Genomic DNA, 23,511 nt, shown 5'->3' with positions numbered 1-23,511 from the left:
GACCAGTCCAGCAAAATGTGGACTGTAGATTCTTATTTTATCCATAAAACTGGAAATTCAACTGTAGCTCTATTGCAAGACCGCTAAAGATATTACTGCTGAATAATCTTCAACTAGAGCTGCCTAATGGAGTACCATCATTGCAGATTGATAAAAGCCATTCATCTAAATTTGGGAAGTTATTATGCTTATTTCGGCCGAGTCTGCATTTAAATTATTTAGATCAGCATTTCCTACAGGGAGGAACCGATATAAATTGTGTAAATTGTGTTTCATCATTAGTTGGAATTATTTGCAATGTCTTGACATTGTGACACCATGACGGAAACTTACATCAAGGATCCAGAACAGGAACGCTCCGGGTCAAATCTAGTCACCACAGGACATGGTGAATTAGGGAAGAACATTCTAGAACATTGTAAATAGTGGGAAAACATTCTGTGTGTGGGATGTGTGTATTCACTGACACAGAATTTTACAGTAGATTGCATATAAATATACATTTTTTAAAGTGTACTGCATTGACCTTTTTCTGATTCTTCTTCTACTGTACTGACCTTCTTCTATTGATTTCTTCTTTTACTGTACTGACCTTCTGTGGTACTAACCTCCTACCAATGTTTCCTTAAATGGTACCAACCTTCTACTGATTTTTGTGTTTTGTCTTCTTGGCCCTTGACCCACTACAAACACTGCACTAGAGTAGCCAAACAATATCAGGTTGGTGTTTAATGGAGAATGTTGGGTCAGTGTGCCATGGCCTTTAGGGTTACATGAACACTCCAAATTCAATGTGGTATGTGGTACAAAATATGGTACAGATTATGAATTCTGAGTTGTGATGTACAGTGTACCACTCATCATATACAGCACAAAAAATAATGACTAAATAATTTCATTATAAAGCAGTATGTAAACATCACATTTACTGTTTATCATGGTCACAAAGTAACATAAGAGGAACATATTTTTAACGGGGTTTAAAACATGAAGTGAGAACTTATGCAAGGCATGGCACATTTATTTACATGGAACATTTCATATACAAAGGCAATTCAGTGTGCTTTACATAAATAAAAGTGATAAGAACATCAAAAGGTAAATAAGGACAAAGTGCTTAAGAGTGAGAAACAATACAATAAAAAGAAGCAAAGTGCTTAAAAGATTTTATGTAAAAACTTTAAGAAATAAAATAGACAAAAGCAAGTACAAAGTAAATAAAAACAAAATAAGTATATCATTAAAATTAGCTTATTAAAGGTGAATTAGCTTATTAACTATGCAATGCTAAAAATAAAATGTAGTAAGAATAAAGTGAAAGTCTCAGAGCTCAATTATGGAAAAAGGGAAGTGTGGACACATAAAAAAGGAAATGTTACCTGAATTCTAAAAATCGCTACATTTGGGGCACATGTAAGTTATTCTGGGAGTTGGTTCCACGTACAGAATAAAATCTATTCTCTAACTAACCTGAAGCCAGCATAAAGGTTTTAGAACTGGCATAATGTGCACTATTCTCTTATTCCTGGCTCCTCTTGTGGCAGGTTTCTGATTGAGCTGCAGCTGTTTAACAGTCTATAGGGAAAGTCTAGTCAAGAGATCATTACAGGAGTCCACGCTGCTGGAGATAAATGCATGGATGAGTTTCTCTATGTCTTTTTGGGACACCAAACCTTTCATTCTATCTATATTAAGATGAGACAAGGCTGTTTTGGTGATTGCGTTCATGAAGGTGAGATCTGAGTCCATTAGAATGGTAAGATTTCAGATCTGGTCTTAAGTTTGCCCTAAAACTATGCCACTCACCAAGTGATAAGTTATGTTTGGTCAAATGGCAAAGTCAACGAGCATTTAGCATTCCTCTCTGCGTGAGTGGTGCCTCAGAACAACTGCATGGCCGACATTTCACAGCTATGCAGTGACAGGCCGCGTGTGTGGTTACTGGAGGAGGTGTGTGCTTTGTCTTTACTGCCCACACTGCTGGCAATGTCTCTGTTCTATGATGGCCAAGAGGCTTACTGCTACACAGAGAACTAACAGGCCAAGGCTAAAGCGCAAGATAAGAAGACTTAATCAGACACGCCATCATTGTCTATACCAATAAGGTGAAAGATGGTAGCACCCTTTATGGCACAAAGGGAATGTCACCATGCTCTTATGTCTATCCAAGCCAGTGAGCTCTGTCTGCACTAAATGTTTCAGCTGATACTAAGCTGTCAGGAAGTGGTTTTGTTCTAATCTGTTCACAGGAAATGACGAAGACATCTTAATAGACAAGCAATATAACAAGAGGAGTGACGGATTTTCCACCAGAACTACAGAAGTATGAATGGCAAATAAAGCATTTTGCAGTGACCCTGGAAAGCTTTTGGAAGGTTTAACCATTTAAACCTTGGTAAATTTTAATGATGCTCTTTTGGTTACTACCTAACAAAATGATATTTCTTCCAGAGAAAAATACTTTTAGCACAACATCAAACTGATGGTGGACTCTTTGCATGGAGAAAGCCTGGAGACGAACTCCAACCAGGCTGCTCTAAGGGAACTGAGGTGGAAACGGTGAGCTTGTGCTGAGGTCGCTGAGATCATGAATGCAGAAGTGCAAAAGCATTCTGAAAACAAACCTGCAAAAGTCTGCACAGAAACTACTCAGACGATAACCATCTGAAACACACCAGCCACCTTTTGAAAGAATCATTTCTCAAGAAAACCCCCACAAATTACAGTCTTGAAATGGTCTGTTTAAATAAATGACACTTGATTTGACATTTTTGTTAGTTCTTAATACAATTAACTTCATTTTTAAGTATAGCACAAATGTCCAAATATCTGTTGGGGCCACTGCGCTGTATACAGTACTGAGAACACTCTTCTTTAACTTCCAGTCAAAGTACAAGTTATTCATTTTTCAGGAGATATTTCTGAGGATATTATATAAAACAATCCACTTGCATAAGGAAGGGGAAAGTCACGTGAAAATAAGTAAGAAAAAAACAAGAGTTCAAACTTCCTAACAACCGTGCAAGACCTGGTAGACCACCAAAACTGTCACCATCAGATAAACAGCACTTAAAGCTTTCATCTTTGAGAGATCAGAGAAAATCAAGCTCCACTCTTGCTTCAGATCTAAAAAAATCTACAGGTATTTCTATCCATCCTTCCACTGCAAGAAGACAATCCAATGAGAAAAAGTAATGGAAAAGAAGAATAACATTTGCAAATCAAACAAAGAAGCTGCTGGTGTTTTTTAGAATAATGGTTTGACAGTCCCAGAGTCCAAAGCTCAACATCACTGAATGTGTTTGAATTACTTTGATTGTGAGAAACAGAAAATGCAACCGACTTCTAAGACTGAGTGGACACCTCAAATACTGAAAATTAATTGAATATTTAGTTTAGTTTTTGTTCCTGACACTGAAAAATGGGTAACTTGTACTCAATGGCTGTTTTGATCGGAAATAACACAAATGAAGGGTGGTCTCTGACTTTTGCACAGTACTGTATGTCATATTTGTTTGATTTAAAGCCCACCATGCAAGTTGAATATACACACACACACAAACATTTTCTAAACCGCTTATCCTTCTGGGTCGTGTTGGAGCCCATCCAGAAAGCAGGATGCACCCTGGACAGGTTCCCAGCCCACTGCAGTGCAAGTTAAATACATAATAGAAAATTGAAGAGTCACAACAGAGCCAATATTTTCTATTTGAAAAGTTTAAAAGTGTTGATCATGAGGCTTGTCAATAATTGTTTTCACCATATACCTTTTCCTGATCTCTTTTTTAATCTTTGATGCAAAGATCTTCGCATATACCTTGCCTTTCTGCCGTTGAGACGTTACTGACTTTAAAGCTGCAACATAACTGCCTGTTTAACAACTGGGAAGTTTCAACATATACTGCAGAATCTTAACGAACATTCAGTTTTCTCCATAACAGCTAAAAGATAGTATGTCTATAGGGTAAGAGCAGGTCTATTGCATTGTCACTTTTCAGTTATTTGTCTTACAGAAGCCTTAACAGGCACCCTTCATAATGAACATTTTTATGCAGCTTTGCTGATGTGATGACAACAACCAGCAATAAAGCAGAACCAAGGATATACAGCTTACACAATCATCAGTAGTCCCTCTACCTTCAATTGAAACAGCTGCTGACATGAACAAAAGTATCTGCTTACAGGAAATTATTCATACTGTATGCGTCAGCCATCGATCTCTGGGAGGCAATCATAGGGCTGATAAATGGGAAAATAATTTGGTTTGAGATAATGGAGGCTCTTCTTACACTGCAACTTGAGAGATCATGCAATAGTATAATACACAAAAGACACTGCACTATAAAAGAACTTCAGTTCTTTCCAATTCAGCACATTGCACAAAATGTGTGCTAGCTGGTTTCTGATGGTGAGGCAGGTGGTTACGGTGGTGAAGCGCTATGTCTGAATGTTGTTTGTCACTGACACTGACGATGAAGGAACCCTCGTCATGTGAAAAGTTAATGGCTTGCAGCCACAGAGTTACTCAGTGTGTAAATACAATGCTGAATGGCCTTAAGAGGAAAATAAGTGAAGTATATAATTAGCTTGTTTGGGTATTTCTTCAGTCAGACTCAGATCAGTTTAATATGTTTCCTCTATGAGGTTGAAACTAATAAAAAACAACAGCAATACGTTCATAGTTTTGAGTGTGGCAGAAACAAAACCCTTCTGTTTCTGGATTAGGTGTCCTCTTCGTTCACATTTATCCTGAAAGCTGAAACTATGGTGTTTTTTTGTTTGTCTCTGACACATTAGTCATGACTATACACACAGGAAGTTGTTTTCCCTTCTCCCACATTGCTCAGCTCTATCAGAAATGCATTCTTGTGAAAAGCCAGAGTTGGGATTAACTCACTTTGACTGGGTAAATACAAGATGATCAGTTCATTATTGAAGGCAAGACATTACAGGTGGAAATGATGATTTTGGTCCCATCAGTCATTTTTTCACATCTCACTGCTTCTCTTAAAGGAACAATATGAAATATATTTACTGTCCTAAATCAATAAATAATTACATATATATGTCATCAGATATTAATAGAACATGCTAAAATGAAACACTGGCTTCTCCAACAACAGTGCTACAGCCAGTATGCTCTCCTTTGAAATTTCCATTCTGGAGCGGAAAGCTGTTTGTGTTTGTGCCCACTGCCCGTTTCCCACTACCATTTCAATACCCTGAGTTGCCAGATAGGAAACAAACTGGCCAGCAAACACAGAGTGCTACAGCTTTGGAGGCCAGCAAACAAACTGGATCCTAAAAGGCCTCTGCATCCTTCTAAAAAGCTCCATGACCTCAGACGTAGGAAAACATGAGTAAATAATAGCGATGCATTTGAAAGATGGAGACACCTCTGGCGCCAGAATGTAGCTGCTGCAACATTTAAGGCGGAACGGGAAAATTCGAACAAGAAGCTGGCGAATGGTGCCTGAATGTAACTACAGCACCTTTTAAGATGGTACAGGCAAATTCAAACAAAAAGCTGGCAAATAAGATGACTCCAGCTTCTTCAAGCCAGCGAGTATTTTGGGGGCAGTGGGCTTTTGTTTGCAGGATAACAGACTTAGCTTTGGCTACCGTACATAGTGAGCCATGCTTCTTGCTAACTTTGACAGATCTATGAAAAAAATCCACTTGAAACTTACTGATTTCAATACACTGCAATTATAGCCATTTTATTTGCTATCCAAAACTACCTGTGAACTTACACGTGTCTTCTGAGTTTTCATATCTAATGTTGATACTAAAAAAATGTGGGTAAATCTGGAAAAATTGGTTTTCTTTGAGTACTACTTGCCTCATAACTCCCTGCATATACCCCTCCGCTACAAATAGATTTTAAAAAGTTAGTTTAAGGCCAAAAGCTTACATTGGAATTAGCATAAAACAACGTCTCAGGCATTGCGCAACTCATTTGTAACCATTTAATGTAAAGCATTCAATGTTTCAGATGTAAACATTGAATGCTTTGAAACTGTGAAACTGAACAATTCTGAATCAGTAGAATGGAGCATTTCACAACAAACTCTGAATAACTTTGTTGACATCTTAACCATTTAATTATGCAGAACGTTTGAAAAAAATTGTGCATGTATAGTCAATTCACATCCGCCCACATCTAACTGTATCTTCCAAAACCTAGCTTATTTCCACCCACACTAGGCACAACCATGCCGTGTCATATCACTGAAAAGCTTGTTTCCTGTAGAATCTAACATCCACATATGTCTATTTCCTTTGTACTAATGACAACACACACAAATGGTGCATGTTTTCTGAGCTCTCACTGGATAATACAGTTCTGAAGCCCATTCTTAAAACCGCTTTTCTCAAAATCTGCTTTTCTCTACATGCTGAACCAAAAGTGAACCTTCTAGAATACCTACATTCATACATTTTTTTTATGGTTAGATACATGGTGAGCAGTTAGATACCACTGTTGTCACAAATGTGTCACAAAGTCTAAAAAAAGTCTGTGTGTGACACTAAGAATTGTCACTACAGAAAAACATTTTTTAATTAAGTAATTAAGTAAATTTTTGGTGTTTTAATGAAAAATGATTAAATAATAAAAAATATATAATTTTTCGGCGTGTACAATTGTTGAAAGCTATGTTTGCTAGTCATCTAATTTTTGAGTTATGCTCAAAATTAGCTAAAATAGTCACAACCGAAACATTTGGTAAAGTTTTGGTAGTGACAAAAAGAAATGTTCAATCATTTGTTTTAAGGTATGGGGTCATTCAAAGCAATATGATTTTAGTCTAAAGTCCAAGTCAGTTAAAAGTCCGAAATGTGTTTTGTTAAACTCTGACTGTAAACCAATACGATAGAATGATCCAGATCCAGATAATGTTTCATTCGCATATCTAAAAACTTCTAATACAAAAAAATACTTTAATTTGAGTAATCAATTGTCAAAGAACCATTGTGATACCTATTGTTTTAAAAACTTTACCATGTTTATCTGTGTTGGTTCTCCTTAAAAGCAATACGACAATGTGTTATGATTTTGATAAATTAAAACACAATATTGTTGCTGTCAGAATAAAACCTTGTATCTCCAAAATGGTAACTATACAGCAGAAGGGAAAAACTTTAACTTGTAATGGAAGTTTATGTAACAAGATTTTTTTACAGGTTATTTAGGAACTGTAACAACTTTAAGGATGGGTGGAGGGAGGACGCCGGGGGCAGGTGTGGACGCTGGCTGGGACTTTTCAGTCCTTTCTTTCATTTTGTTCAGCTCAGCTTAGCTCTCTTCGGCTTGGCTCTCACACCTTCACGGGTCTCCTTCTCTCTCTGGGCTCTGCCACCTACTGAGGGAAGAGATGACTATAAGTAGGCTGGCAGAAACAAGGCACAGGTGAATATCATCAGCTACCTAGCCCGCTGGTTCAGCCCGACCGGCTTCTCCGTCCTGCATTCGACGCTCAGCCAGTTTAGACCCAACACAGGGAGCCTGTAAACAGCAAAAATAAATAACAGTAACTCTGCAAGCTGCATAGCAACAAGAAGCTGGATATCAATTTTCTTACCTTATTATAATATGAATAATATTGAATTTTAATAATCTAATTTCATTTTCTTCCATTTTTTTCTATTTTCCTTCTGTAAAAGTTTATTTCACAAGTGGCAAATTAAAACTAGATTGTTGCACTAATAATTGATCAACTTTTTCCAGTGTTGCAGGACTGTTTTACTGGTGCATTTTGTTCTTTCCAACTTGATGGAAAACTTTAAAGAAAGAGAAACGTAGAGTGATACATATTATGAGGTGTCTTAAACACTACTCATCGTGAACAAAATCAACACATGATGTTTTTTCATGATCAAAGAAGGAAGGGTGAAGAAATCAGGCTGTAATCTGTGGGTTAACCGTCCACAGACATTTCCCTTTTCTAGCATATAGCACAACATTAGTATAGAGTTCTTGATATCAGCGTGAACTATTCCAAACAGCCACAAGCAGTGAGATATTCCTGAAAGATTGTGTCAACCATTCCAGTAAAGCTTTCCACAGTTGCATGATCTTTGACCAGAATTCTTATGGAAAAAGGTCAGCTGCTGTGACACATTTTGGAGGAGTAAATGAGGGACGCTCCTGACCACACCTGCACACATTCCAGTGAGATAGATGGTATAAAACAACTACAGACATTAGTCATTTCAACGCCAACTGCTGAAGCTTTCTAATCCATTAGAAAGGGAGTATCCAAGGTAACTTTACCAGAACATGTCCCAGAGCGGCATTACAAATAACACAAATGTGAAACGTGAAAAAGGGACACCGTCAGGAGGCTTAATGACTTTTGTTTAATGTTAAGTAGAAGTAATCTGCCATCACTGGACCTTCTGGTACTTTCCAGCAACAGTCAGTCAGAAGATCAGCTGGGGTGGAAACTACTGGGAATAAAGCGCCTGAACTAACTGGAAGACAACAAAACACAGAATCCAAAATAACTGCATAATGCTAAACAACAAACTATTGGTTAGATGGAACAACATCTGAGTAATAGCAGCCTGATAGGGCATGTCTGTGCAGGAGAAGAGACAGGCTCCTAAACACTGTGTAATAGTCCTCAGTCTACAGAAAGGAAATTAGCAGTTAGAAACGAGACAGAGACACAGCTCCCCCATTAGCAATCAGCCAGGTACAACAGCACTTCACCACAACACTGAAGATAATAATTCAGCCAGACAGCAAGAACAACAACTCAGTAAAAGCCATTTCAGTGTTTGCGCCCATTCTTTACATAACATCTTATTTTAGGGTGGAGTTAAGAGTCGTACAAGCCCAACGCAGTTAATAGATATTACTGCCCTCAGCAGCACATGAAAATGACAAAAAAGTATTAAATTATAATATTCATGTAAAACAACCAATGTTTGCTGTTTATAGAGCACACAGAAATATTCTACTTTTTATATTATTGTTCTAGATCATATATGATTACTGCCTTTTGTACTGTTACACTGAATAAGACCAGGGTCACCTGTAGGCTACTCACTGCTCGTCAAATGTCTGAGGACAACACGCTTCCTAAACTGGCTTCAATACAAGCTTTCTTTGTCAGCTTGCAGTAACATTAAAGACTAATCATGTTGTTGAGGAACACAAAAGCACAGTATCACATGCATCAGCACTCAAACTTTTCAGGCATTTAAACCAGCTTTGTGGCAAAACATTTTTAGTATTTTAACATTTTTAAATTATTTCAAGACTTTTCAGTATTTTAACAACAGATTGGAAAAGAGAGCTGTCAGAATCATTATTTAGACAAAACGTATTCTTCCTACCAAAGCAAGCAGTTGGATGAACATGAAGTTGTTATAAAATACCCAAAGTATTAGCAGCTCTTTTATATGTCTTTTTATCCCTCAGGAGAGGCACATCCATTTCAGCAATTAGGCACTACTTTAAAAAAGTAATTGAAACAAAGTTTAAAAAAAACATCATCGTGATTTATTATAAAGTTGTAGACAAAAGTTCAGGCGCCCCAACCAAATGATATTTTGTTGGTTTTTTATAGTGAAAAGAAGGAAACAAGATATCTGCAGCAAACCATTTTTCCAAAATAACATTTTCTGTAAACGGTAATGCACAGTTATATCATGTTTGATTAACTTGACTAACTCACTAGGCAAATCAGGAATTCATTAGGAACTGTCAGCTGATGAAGGTGGCTCAAATACTTGGGACAATTCATTTCAGATGTAAACTTTGGATGAATAGCCCTTAAAAATGACTAAATAAATAAAGCAATGTTACCTATTTTTAAGCCTTTTTTCTGTTTTCAATTATTATTGACTGGGATTTTGTTGTTGCCATTGAAATGGGATGTTGTGTTGTGGTGTTAGCATTTACCCTTTGGATTCAGGTATGACTAATTCTGTTTTTGCTTGAATGAAAACAGAACAAAAATCTTTCAATCTCACAAAATAAGTCTTATTATGTAGACATAATGGGATATTGGACATTCATATTCAAAGCTATTTCTGTTCATTTTCATAAGATAAAAACAAAAAAAATTCAAGTGTTGCTCAAAGTTTACATAACCATGAAATTTCACTTAATCTCACTATTTAAGTCTTTTTAACATTATTATTATTATTATTATTATTGTTGTTGTTGTTGTTATGTGTTGTTGTTGGCATGCCCAGGGCCTCGCAAAACCTTGACCTGTATATGCATATATGTGTACATAGCAACATCTCCATTTACAAGTGATATTGTGAAAAATGCTAACAAGGTGCAAGACAGAGATCTGGTCCAAGAGTGAAGTCTCTGTTTAATATTTCAGCATGAAGAGAATTCCATTCTAATTATGGTACCAGTCTGAAATGAACAGATCAGAATGAACAGGACAAACTAAAGAGAAGAACAGCATTTTATTGGAGGCGAAGTACATTTACAGTTAAACTTTATTTATATCTTTAACTCAGACAAGGTAAACAAGAACATGACATGGCATTGCACTTTCAAATAAATTAGTGATTTTTAAATCATGCAGCTTAGCAAGGACTTTAGGCAGTACAACAAAGGCGTCTCAAAGCTAATCTGGTCCCAGGTTTGCACAAGAATAAGTGAATAAGGCTGGGATGTTGGGGTGTCTTTCACATAGAGAATGTTAAGTGTTTTTTATTCTGATCTGTGGTAGTAGCAAGTGAAGCAGATGTAACTCTATTTTAATGTCAGCCATCAAGAACATATTATAATTAAGGCTGCACAATATAGTGTTTCTTAATTGTTACAGCGATATTGACCTTTACAATAGTGGCAAAGAAGAAGCCTGCAATAAATTAGTTTCGAATCACAATGTTTGTTCCTATGTGCTGACCAATCACAGTTCCAGATAAGTGAGTTTTGATTAATCAAGGTATGTATCAGATCACGTAACTCATTAAACATATTAATAATATATTGTAAGGTACATCTCTATCTCAATATGTAGCAATATAATTGCAACAGTATCATTTTGTTCATATTGTGCAGCCCTAATTATAACAGTCATACTTACGACAAGCATCACTACTGCACGTCAGTTAGAGGATGCTATTTTGGATTTTATTCTATTGATCTTCATGGGTAGAAGGGACACCATCTCTTCACTGAGCTCCAGTTCAGTTTCCACTGCTTTCTTGGCTTCTGGGTGCTCCTCACAATACTGCACGACAAAGTTGTAAGACTCAAGTGAGTGGTTGAGATTCTCCAGCTGAGCATTCAGGTTGGTGGTGATGATCTTGGACTGTAGCCGAGCGACACGAAACTTGGCCGCTAACGCTGGTCTCAGCAGATCATCCTCCAGCTTCTCGGGGAACTTGCCTTCTGGTGAACGGATGGAGTCCAGGAACATCTGGTAGTACTTGATGGACGCAGCACACAGGTGGTTTAACTTCTTGATGGTGTGCGTGTCTGGCTGATCCTGCTTATCAGCCACCGCCAGCTTCAGGTCCATCATTTCGTTGAAGGTTTCGGCAAGTTCGAACTGCAGCTGTCGACAGATCAGCAGGTAGTACTGAGGGTTCAAATCCTTGCAGATAGGCTCCAGCATATCAACACGCCGCTTGTGCATCTTGCAGCGGCGCTCCAAGCGCTCCTCAAAAAAGGCCAACACCTTGAAGAGCGCGCTGTGGTCCTGAAGGATCTCGATGTGATCTGTTACGTGACCATCCATCTCGAAATACTCCTTGGCCTGGGCGACGTAGCCCTGACCCACCAGGAAGATTGCAGAGGCTTCTTCGAAAATCAGGGGGAACACACAGCTCACCTTCTCTTCTTGCCTGCAAATCGAGTCGAAGGTGTCGCTGGAATCGAAGAGAACAGCGCTCTTCCTTCCTCTCTCTTTTTCCTCTTCTTCATCATGGCGTGCTCTCAGCAACTCTTCCTGACGATCTATGTCTAGTTCTCCAATGTTGTCCTGAACAGGTCAGCAAAATCATTTCGATTAATCTATATTAGCACTCACAAGTGAAAGGCACATTTACACCTGAGATGTAAGTGTGGACATGCCCTTAAAATATGTGAGGGCACTTTAAAGGTCGATAAAAAGAGGTGAGAAAAATGACAACAGACAGCAAGAGAAAACTTACCTCCAGAAGTTTTTTGGCATCCTCTAAGAGATTTCGGCAATATTTGATCCAACATCTGGCAATTTCAGCTCTTTTCTGACGCAGTTGTTCACGCTTTTCATATTCAACTTCACCTGCAAATGAAATATGTCCACTTGTAATGACTATATAATGACATGTGCTCTATACAGAAAACAAAAAACTTAAACAGGGGAAAAAAATAAGTTGAAAAATTAAAATGCGCACGGCTCAGGCAAAACATACAAACATACTTTCTTTGGCAGCAGCTTCTGAAGGGACTTCTCCAGCAAGGCCAGCAATAACATTAGCTGCAGCCAAGCAGTGTCGTGCCTCCATGTATCGTGTCTGAAAGACAGCAGAAAAACAACTTAATTATGGCAATTAAGGATTTGGTGTGGATAAAAGGATAATAAACTGTTTTCAGTGCATTAAGTGTCTGATACTGAATATACATTGCTATGAGGACAAAGGAAACAAGTTATCTACACAAAATAGACTGGGAGGGAATGAGGTGTAGAGGGAGAGAGCTGACAGCAACATCAAGCTATTTCAACACATTTTGAGCACTAGCTCAGTGTTCATACTGAGAGCCCATACCTTTGTGATATAGTACTGTGACAGTGTGGCAGCATTGATGGCCCACTCAAGTGGCACAAACTGACTGAATTTCAGCTGTCTTTGCAGTGTACTGTGACAGTACTGTCCAGCTTTCTCATACTGCTCCAGATTTTTATAAACTTGAGCCAGGTAGTAAAGTGTGTGGGTGTACACCATTTCAAATCTGTAAAGAGAGACAGACACAGTAAAAACAAAGCACTACAAATGCTTTAGCTCTATGATAGCAAATGGTCATGATCAGCACATCACCTCCTCATTCTCTCTTGCTGGGATGGTGCCTCTTCCTCCGCCACAAAGAAATCCACCAAATCCAGTGGTGGCTGACCATCCTGGAATGTTAAGCAGGCAGACTTTTTTTCTTTTCACAATATTGAAACACACTGCTACATTTCTAACAAGAAGCACTTACTGCTTTTGTGACATTAAGCTGAATTTAGTGTAAAGTGATGTAGATAAATGCACCAAATTATAAAGCCTACACACCTTCCTTGTAGCAGCCTTTAATCTCTATTTAAAAAGTAGCCTCAGTTCTCTTATTGAGATTGGCCTAATGGCATCAGAGAGTCATTACACTAACACACAGTCCACAATAAATGATCTTTAACACAACTTTTCAGGAAGGATACCCGTCTTGTGTGTGAAAGCCAAGAGAAGCATCCCTAGAGAAGCATCCTAAATATACTTATTTCTCTTATATGATTCTAAATTTATACTTATAATTTTTTGTATTACGTTAAGCTTTATCACCTGTCTGTAAAGCACTTTTTAAAAAGTGTTATGTAAATAAAGATGATTATTATTTATTATTATTGTACTGCACTAAAATACTTTCCTATAACACCACCTAGTGTCAGCACTGCAGTACTTCACATAAACAGAACAAAGGCTAGCAGAGGTTGGCCAGCATTCACTACGTCGCCAAAAGTTTGCAGACACTTGTTCATCCAACGTTTCTTCTGAAATCAAAGGTATCCACAGAGAGTTTCTCCCCACTTTGCTGTAGTACCAGTCTCTACTCTTCTGACAAGGCTCTACACTAGACATTTGAACCCTACTTTTTTTAGGATTTGACTGCATTTAGCCACAAGTGAGACTGTTACAGCTGATCAGTTCTGGATCTCGAACGTCACTCCAGCTCATCCCAAAGGTACTGAATGGTCTCCATCTAAGTGGAGTTGTGGATGGGGCTGTACCTGTGTGCAACTGAACATCTATGCCAGCAATAGGTGCACCTTAAAGTAACCAAATTACTAACCAAATAATCTAATAAAGTAATTAAAAGGGGTGCCTGGACACTTCTGGACATATATGCTAGTGTATCTGTTATAGACTCTAACAAAAGACAGAGTTTTAGGTTTTTGTGTCACCTCTTTCATGTAGCGAACATAAATGGATTCGGCTGTCTCCAAGAAGCCTTGAGCTTTCTCTGTTTCATCTCGTCCGGCCCACAGGATCCCAAGCTGGTTCTGTCAAACATAAAAGCCCAACAGTCAGGGTACATCACTTTTAGAGACGTTACTGTGGCCTACAACTTCACTCTGTACCATAATGCATCTCTGCACAACTGTACAAATGTTCATATCATTCTGTAAATATACTGTAAATAATGGGTTGATTTCAGGTTTCCTCAGATACTGTACATTCACATATTCATCTCTTTGGCTCCTTTTTTGTTAACCCTCTTAGGTCATGTTTTATTTAGTTTTACCTTAGTTTATATCTTATTTCCTTTCGAACAGTTGTTAATAGTCTGTGGACTTGTCTGGTCTGTTCAGTATGTGCACATTCATCTGACCCTGAGGTCTGTCTGAATGTTTATCATTAATGCTGGGGGGGGGTTTACCCTGGCCTGGATGTACAGAGAAACGTTCTCCCGTGTCACTGTACACTTCTCCAGCAGCTTCATGCAGCTCATCAGATGCTCCTCGCCAGCGGAAAGCTCCTCTGTTTCAATGTGGTTCACGCCCAAATAGTACTCGATCACCCCGAGCTTGGCTGCTCTGAGGCCGGCCCGGGAGTCTCCTGGGCGGGTTCTCCTGCCCCCAAGCTCCCCTCCCTCGGACTCGCTCTGCTCACACTGCCCGTCCTCTTCTTCTCCCTGCTCCTCCTCATCACTCTCATCCGTGTCGACATTCTTCAGAAAGCAGTAAATCTCCTTCAGCAGCTCTCTGGCTTTATACTTCGAGCGGAAAGGGTCGTTCTCCGGGTCTTTTCTCGACTCTTTTTCGGAAAGCTCCTGCGCGCCACGAAATTTCTCACACACCTCCCTCCATTCGCGGCTGTTGATGGAAGCCATGTTGTTTTCTCAGGAAACCGAGAGCTCGTGGTGCCAGATCTCGCGAGAGAAACACGCAACCAGGTCCACAGAAACAAGCCCAAAAGAAACGATTCAGCTCTGAAAAAGCCCAATGTGTGTGTGTGAGAGAGAAAGGCTGCTTGATCCGAAAAAAACAGATATATGATTTTATTTTGCATTTAATAAGCAACCGTTTAACTGTTATTTGTAATTTTACATTTTTCTTTTTAACGCGAAAGAAGTTGAACAAAATCAACCGGCCAACAAAAAATGAGGAATGAATGAAAGAATGAATAAATAAATAAAAATGAAAGTAAAGACGTTGCACATAATAAACTGGCCAAGTAATTATATCAGTGATGGCAAAAATATATTATTAAAAAATACACATAGCCCACTGGGCCTTTGACCGACCATCTTAATTAATGTACAGAAAACAACTTGTCTCTCGTCCTCCTTCTCTTCATCAGCTCGGTATTTTTTCTATTTGTATAGCTAAAGGTTGGACCTTTAATGTCGCGATTTCGATTTGTTTTGATTTGTATGCGGGGGGAGGGGACGGGGGGGGGCTGTGGACAAAGCAGTTTCGCTTTTTCAGACAGGTATAGCGGACAGAGACAGGATCAGGGTGCGAGCCCAAATTAGCCACTATACTTGAGAAACAAAGCCCCCAAAAACGCAACTCATGACTACCAATATTTGTAAGCGACTTTACAGAAAAATAAGTCCGAAGTCGCAAATAATAAATGAACGTGGCAACAGCGAGAGCCTCTCTCACCGCCACACCCACCGACAGAGGTCAGTAACGAGTCCGTTTTTCTTCTGGGAAGTGGAAGCGCAGTAATGCCCTGCGTCCAAAACCGTAAACTACCACACTAATAACGTGTAGGAATAAGACCCCGCCGGTGCCAGTACAGCAGCGGTCACCAGCCCTCCTTCTGGAGGTCTAACTTCCTGAAGAGCTTCAAGCTGTAGCTGTTATATAACATGCTGCCCCACCCTCTTTCTCTTCTGGAAAGGCTTTACACTGAACACTGCTACATCTGATTTGGCCAATCAGGTAACGTTATGGAAGCATATCAGTATCATATAATATATGTTGATACTGATATATATATATATATATATATATATATATATATATATATATATATATATATATATTATATATATATATATATATATATATATAATCATAGCATATAATTAAAGGCAAACATACAAATGCATTGCCTTTTTGCATATGTAAAAATGGAAATACATTTGTATGTTTACATTTAAATTTCCTACTATGCAAAGTTGAGCTCAAAATTCAAATTCAATACTGCGATTTTAATTTGCCATTTGATAAACTAGTACTGACATTTAATTCACACAAATATCTAGATGCTTTGTAAATAGGTTTATCTAAATAAAAATGTACATCGAGAACGTCTTATTTATTCTTAATGTGATTATGTAATAATTGTGTCAAAATGATAATTAAAATGTAATTTATCTTATTTGCATTTTTGCTCTCTAATAATGTATTTAAATTGTATTATCAAAGAGAACAATAGAAAAAGGGCAAAATTCAAACGTAAAAGGGAAGTAGCGCTTCTCCTCTTTGCAATTAAATATTCTTGCCTACTGCGCTCATTCTGAGTCAAAATGCCTTTGAAAATCCATTGGACCAGATTGCATTTTCATTTTCATGGTCTTCCCAACCTGTCAATCATCCCATCAGGTCAGGGCCAAGAGCACACTCAGCAGAAAAGGCATACATGAAAACATGTGGCTCTTTTCAGTTAGTCAGACCAATCAGCTCAGTTCACCAATAAGAGTTGACTCTTTCAGCTCCCAAATGTTTCTTCATTCAACAGTATTTTTCATTAGCCAGGTTAACAGTATAGTCATTTGTTTTTCAAAAAAAACCCTTCGTCTGCTTTCTAATTAACAGAAGTTGCATTATGTTTGTTATAAAAAAAAGTTAGATGTTGATAAGCAGTTTGACTGAATGAATTTCAAGAGGCAGGACTCACCGAACAAGCAGACGATAAAAATAGACAAAACCATTAAGCAGTCATTAACAAACAGGCAGGTCAGAGTCAAAAATCAGAATAACTAGCGAGACACACTCAAAAAGGCCAAGAACATACTAACACAAAAGCTTTAGTTGTGAATAATGACCATTTATTTTGTATCAATTAAAAACAAAAAAAGGCTCCTCAATGCAACTTTACAATGTTCACCTAAAAGAACTGACTCGTTTGCGAACGACATTACTAGTAGATTGTGGTTGGAACCAGACTCTTTAGGAAGGTAGATCTCCAGGACCAGGGCTGGTGACCACTGCAGTATAGTATGTTTAATAGTTTTGGACACAACCCTACTCTCTCTCTACTCTTAAAACCTCCACAGTGAAACTCAAGATTTAAATGGATGTGATCCACTGGAGTTCTGTATATTGGTACGTTTGGGATTGCTAGTAGGGGTGCATCGATATGGGAATTCTGTAATGATGCAGATATCCGATATTTTTGTATGAACATATTTGTCAACACGATACAGATACAAAATCTAGAATTTGGGGCTACATCCACCTGGTTCAGCAGTATAGAGAAATATAATGTATTTATATAAGGGCTAAATGCAGAAAATCTAATTAAATGGAGACATTTTAGCATAGTAGCCTAAAATTCTGCTCTTCCAAAGTACATTATTCTGTTCTAGAGTAATACATACATCATCAAATGATCATTTAATTTATCAGTCAAAACGAAACAAATCTAACAAATCTAAACACTAATCCAAAGCCAATTGCTTACTGATATTCATCTGATTTTGATATCATAGTGCCCATTAATGCTGCCTTTAAGTTGTGTCGGAAATATCGTCTTAATCAATGAACCTTGAGTTTCCGAGTTGGTGGAGTGTCAACAAAAAGCAACGGTAACCACTGATAAACTGGTTGTAATTTCAGTTATTCAGCAGACACACATGAACACTGCAGGCTAAAATCATCCATACGTGAAAATACACATAAGCAGGTTATGTGATGCTTCTAACTGGATAGAAACATTACTCATCTTATAAGCATTATCTGCTCTTCATTTTGTTGCGGTAACATAAAATGAACTGACTCTCTTTAATGACAGAAAAACAAAAGTAAACAAAAAGCATTATTTCCAGTGCATCTGTTTTGTTTCCGCTTAAATCACGTCATACTTACGACCTTCAAAGTTTTAAAAAGTAACTTCGAGGGCTTGAAGAGAACATAAGTCCATAGTAAGGACACTGACTGGTGTAAACATACCATCAGAAGTGGGTAGTAACCTTCACTCTGTTACATGTACTCAAGTAAAAACTTTGATGGGGTTTTGATGCAGTATTTTCCATAGTATTTTTCAGATTATAATACTTTCACTCTGGTATATTTTTGAGGAGAGGAATCCACTTTTTACAGATACATTTTGGCAATTAACTTTTAGTTGTCCCTTTTTTGTGTTTAATTTCATTGTGTTATGTTGGTGACAGCATTTGTAGTGTAGTGTAGCCACATTTCTCACTTTTGAGCTTTCACATTTTATTTTAGGTATAGGGCCTGTTTAATGCCGACGTACGAAAAAGCTCTATAAGTTGCTTAGTATATAAGTAGTTTTTGGATGCACAGTCAGATTCATAAGTATTTGGACAGTGACAGAATTTTTATAATCTGCCTCTGTACACCACTACAATGGATTTGAAATGAAGCAGTCAAGATGTGGTTGAAGTGTAGATTTACAGCTTTAATTCATTGAGCTTAATACAAATTTTGCATTAACCGTTTAGGAATTATAGCCATTTTTTACATAGTCCCTCCATTTTCACAGGCTCAAAAGTAATTGGACAAACTAACGTAATACTAAATACAAGGATTATTTTCAGTACTTGGATGAAAGTCCTTTACAGTCAATGACTGCCTGAAGTCTGGGATCACCAAATGCCTCCCTTGAGGTGCTTTTCCAGGCCTTCACTGCAGCCACCCTCAGTTCTGCTTTTGGTTTTGTCTTCAATAAGTGAAAAGCATGTTTGGTTGAGGTCAGGTGACTGACTCAGCCATTTAAGAACATCCCATTTCTTTACCTTACAAAGCTCTTGGGTTGATTTTGTGATATGTTTTGGGTCATTACTTGTCTACGCTGTGAAGCGCCCTCCCATCAGTTTTGTAGCATTTGACTGAATCTGAGCAGAAAGTACAGTTCTACACACTTTAGCATTCATCTTGCTACTTCTGTCAGTAATCATCATCAACACCAGTGACCCAGTTTCCACTGGCAGCCATACATGCCCATGCCAAAACACTGCCTCCACCATGTTTCACAGATGATTTGGTTGTGGTATGCTTTAGATCATGAGCCTATCCTTTCCTTCTCCATACTTCTCTTGTCTTGTTCTCATCTATCCAAAGAATCTTGTTCAGAACTTGGCTGGCTTTTTTTTAGATGTTTTCAAAGACTAATCTGTCCTTTCTGTTCTTGAGTGTTACCACCTGTGGTTTGCATCTTGAGGTAAACCCTCTGTTTTGACATTCATGAAAATGATACACCAACCTCCCGTAGAATGTTCTTCACTTGAATAGATGTTGTGAAGGAGTTTTTCTTCACCATAAAAATATTTCTGCAATCATCCACTTTGGTTGGATTCAATTATGTTCCATGCCTTTTGGTGTTGTTGAGCTCACCAGCGCATTCCTTCTTTTTAATAATGTACCAAATTGCTGATTTGGCCACTCCTAAAGTTTGTGCTATCTCTCTGATGGGTTTATTTTGTTTTTGCCACCTAATGATGGCCCTTCAGTTGACTATTGGGTTCAAGTTTAGTAGCCACACAGTCATGATTACTGCCAGACCTCTTGAATCTAAACATCTCTTAAATAACCTGTCTGGCAATGTGAAGCAGGCTAGAAACTCTCAACAAAACAGCACATGATACCACATTCTAAAGAGGTTTAAATACAGGTGCGAAACAAAGTCATTGAAATCTACAAGCATGGAAAGGGTTACAAAGCCATTGCTAAGGCTCAGAGACTCCAGCGAACCAAAGTGAGAGCCATTATTCACAAATGGAGAAAACCTGGAACAGTGATGAACCTTCAGAGGAGTGGCCCCCTACCAAAATTTCACCAAGAGCACATCAGCAACTCATCCAGGAGGTCACAAAAGAACCCTGACAAACATCTAAAGAACTGCAGGCCTCACTTGCCTCAGTTAAGATCCATGTACAAGATAAGAGACAATAAGGAAGGGACTGGGCAAAAATGGCATTCATGGGAGAGTTACAAGGCACAAACTTTGTGTGATCAAAAAGAACACAAAGGCTCGTCTCACATTTGCCAAAAAACATCTAGATGACCCCCAAGACTCTTGGGATAATATTCTGTGGACTGATGAGTCAAAGACGAAACTTTTTGGAAGACATGGATCCTGTTACATTTGGCGTAAAGCTAGCTCTGCATTCCACCAAGAACACCATACCAACAATCAAACATGACGGTGGTGGTGTGATGGTCTGAGGCTGCTTTGCTTTTGCAGGACCTGGACAACTTGTTGTAATTGATGGAACCTTGAATTCTGCTCTCCATCAGAAAATCCTGAAGGAGAATGTCCGCTCATCAGTTCAAGACGTAAAGCTCAAGCACTGTTGGGCTATGCAGCAGGACAATTATCCGAAGCACACAAGCAAGTCCACCTCACAAAAAAGCCCAAAAGAAACAAAATTAAGGTTTTGGAGTGGACTAGTCAAATTGAAATCCCATTGATGTGCTGTGGCAAGACCTGAAACGGGCAGTTCATGCACGAAAACCCTCCAGTGTAGCTGAATTAAAACAGACTCATCACGAGTTACTGCAAAGTTTGATTGCAGTTGTTACTGCCAGGGGTAACACAGCCAGTTATTAGGTTTAGGAGGGCAATTATTTTTGCACATGGGTGATTTAGGTTTTAAATAAATCTGTGTCTTGTAAATGGAATGATCATTTAAAAGCTGCATTTTGTGTTTACTCGTGTTGTCTTTATCTTACATTAAAATTTGTTGGATAATCTGAAACAATTAAATGCGACAAATAAGCTAAAATAGAAGCAATCAGGTGAGGGGTAAATAATTTTTTCACAGCATTGCAGTACATTCTAGTAAGGACAAAAATACAGCTATTGTAAGCCTAAGTAAAGAGTCCACCAGTAAGCCTACTCATTTTGTTAACACAGTTCTAGTAAAAACATTAGCCAGTGTAAATTTACCAATCCACCAGTACTAGGTGGCCTACAGTTCAAACTGCTGCAAAACACGTGTAATGTCATCACTGGGTAAAGGTGTAGAATTCATTCTTTCTCTGCAAAGATCTCACCATGTTCATCAATATATCTGCATACAAACTTCCTCTAAAAGTGAAAAAATGTTAGCTGCGTCACATATAGAACTGTACTACATCAGCCCAACGAAGCAAGGGTGGCTCTGTTACATGCTCAGTATATCACATGTTCTGAATGAAGGAGCTACAGCTGTGAAATTGGCAGACAGGCTGTGCTTCAAAGTAAATGAAGTACACGTTCTACTTTCACTTATTATTAAAACAGAAGTTGTTGCTCTGCGGTGTTGTGAGAGCTGAGACTGGGTCAGCTGAAATAAGCCACATTTTCCTGTGTGCAGACAGAATTCAGATGTGCTTTGAGGCATGTGCTACACATATTGAGAGTCAGTGCATTTTGACTCTCAATCTGTTGCTCTTAATCTAACCTTCATCCATGGAAATATTGAAAACAGAAGAGTCCAAACAAGGCATCTAATAAAAGTTAGTCTTTTCTCTTATTTTTGGTATATGTACTACATTGATGTATCAGGCGTGATTAAAAACAATACTCTAATAGTAATAATAGTGATAATAATAAGCTGAAATAGGTACAAAACCACAGTTCTGCCTGTATCTCTTGGCTCACATTTGGGATGTTAGCCTGTAACCCAGAGCTGTTAGACGTATTGAGTAATAACTGAGTGTTAACATGTCTTGTATGTTTGTGAACCACATCTTGATATTGCCAGGCAGTGCAGAGAGATGAAGAGGTAACATGGTTCAAACTGCAGTTCAACTTTTTTTCCTCATTTTTGGCTTTTCATTTTATAAAACTCTTTCAGCTATAACACAGTGTCTTCCAGAAATTGACGCCTGGGGACCGTGAGCTTTTATTCTGACGAGTCAAGCAGCCAATGTTATCTTTTGCAGCAGAGCCTTTCTACTTTTGACAGGCAGTAAATTAAAGGCTGCTCTTCGTTCCGCGTTATATAAATAGTGTGGTCTGCAGTGCTGCTCTCGCTTATGGCCACACCACCCTGAGAACGCCTGATCTTGTCTGATCTCGGAAGCTAAGTAGGGTCAGGCCTGGTTAGTACTTGGATGGGAGACCGCCTGGGAATACCAGGTGCTGTAAGCTTTTGTTTTCTGCTTGGTTTGAAGTGCACGCTATCAATTTTCCACTCTGTCATTTTTACACTCTGTTGTGTGACAGACGTTGACGTCAGTAACAAAGATATCCTGCTCACAGTTCTTTCACAACATTTTAATTTAAGATACACCTATCCTGCTCTAGCTTTACCATTAAGAAAGGCTTGTTTGCAGTGCTTCTCTCTTGAATCTGTGTCTTATTAGACAGTCTGTTTGAGAATGACAGCAGAAAAGAAGAAGACTTTTGCATTCACCATCTCAACACTGGAGGGTGCACTAATTCTTTTTTGTAATTTGAATGAACAAGGTTTTCTCACCCGTGAGAGCACCTGATTATAGTTCCAACTAATGGAAAAACATTGATCTTTTTCTTTAAATGTCTGTTTTTCATTTTTTAAGTATTTTTTGCTGTTTTTTGTGGAATCAAAATAAAAATCATGGTCATGATTTGTCACAAGTAAACAAGTAACTGACACCATACCTGCTGAATTATAAAAGATTGTTTTAATAGATTCACTGAAATGTTTAAGCAGAACTTTGCTATTTCCTCTATTAGCTTGATAGCTAGTATTGTGGGTGTATTAGCTTTAATCCCCTGTGTCTTCAATGTTTCTGTAGGTGGGAGAGAGCAGGCTGACATGCTCTGATGCGGGCTGATGCAGATGTGTTCAGCTCCAGTGGAAGATGAAGACACATCGAAGCGCATCAAGTTCAAACAAGCGTGAAACTGTAAAACATTCCCAGGAGAGTTATGAGGCTGCAAACGTTGTGTTCTTCACCAGGTCTTAAACAGAAGTGCAACTTTATAGGTAAATTGGGCTTTCTGAAAGCTAGCTGTGTGGTTGTGGGGCCAGTGGGAGGTGATTTCTGCATCTAGACAGATAGATAGATAGATGATCAGCAGTAACTGTGTTGATGTAAAGTTTTGTGGTGTCTGCCACTTGCTCCATGATCAGAAGGGGTTTTAGGGGTGTGAAAGGTCAGGTTAAAAGACGTGTATGTG

At 38.4% G+C, this 23,511-nt stretch overlaps 1 protein-coding gene and 1 non-coding gene across 2 annotated transcripts; one reads left to right on the top strand and one right to left on the bottom strand.

Moving 5' to 3' along the window:
- Positions 1 to 10,418: 10,418 nt before the first annotated feature.
- Positions 10,419 to 15,052, bottom strand: LOC118810580 (kinesin family binding protein). Its single transcript, XM_036574441.1, has 7 exons — positions 14,600 to 15,052; positions 14,124 to 14,222; positions 13,006 to 13,085; positions 12,736 to 12,919; positions 12,390 to 12,483; positions 12,139 to 12,251; positions 10,419 to 11,966 (listed from the first exon to the last, which is right to left on the bottom strand). Exons 1-7 carry the CDS (start codon positions 15,050 to 15,052, stop codon positions 11,088 to 11,090), a joined length of 1,902 nt encoding a protein of 633 aa, XP_036430334.1. The 3' UTR covers positions 10,419 to 11,087.
- Positions 15,053 to 22,378: 7,326 nt separating this feature from the next.
- On the top strand, positions 22,379 to 22,497 carry LOC118811120. Its single transcript, XR_005007464.1, has one exon. It is a non-coding gene; the product is annotated as a 5S ribosomal RNA (ribosomal RNA).
- Positions 22,498 to 23,511: the final 1,014 nt, after the last annotated feature.

This window comes from Colossoma macropomum, unplaced genomic scaffold (genome assembly GCF_904425465.1).
Source record: "Colossoma macropomum unplaced genomic scaffold, Colossoma_macropomum, whole genome shotgun sequence".
Taxonomy (NCBI): Eukaryota; Metazoa; Chordata; class Actinopteri; order Characiformes; family Serrasalmidae; genus Colossoma; species Colossoma macropomum.
This window is presented reverse-complemented; position numbering and strand designations above follow the sequence as displayed.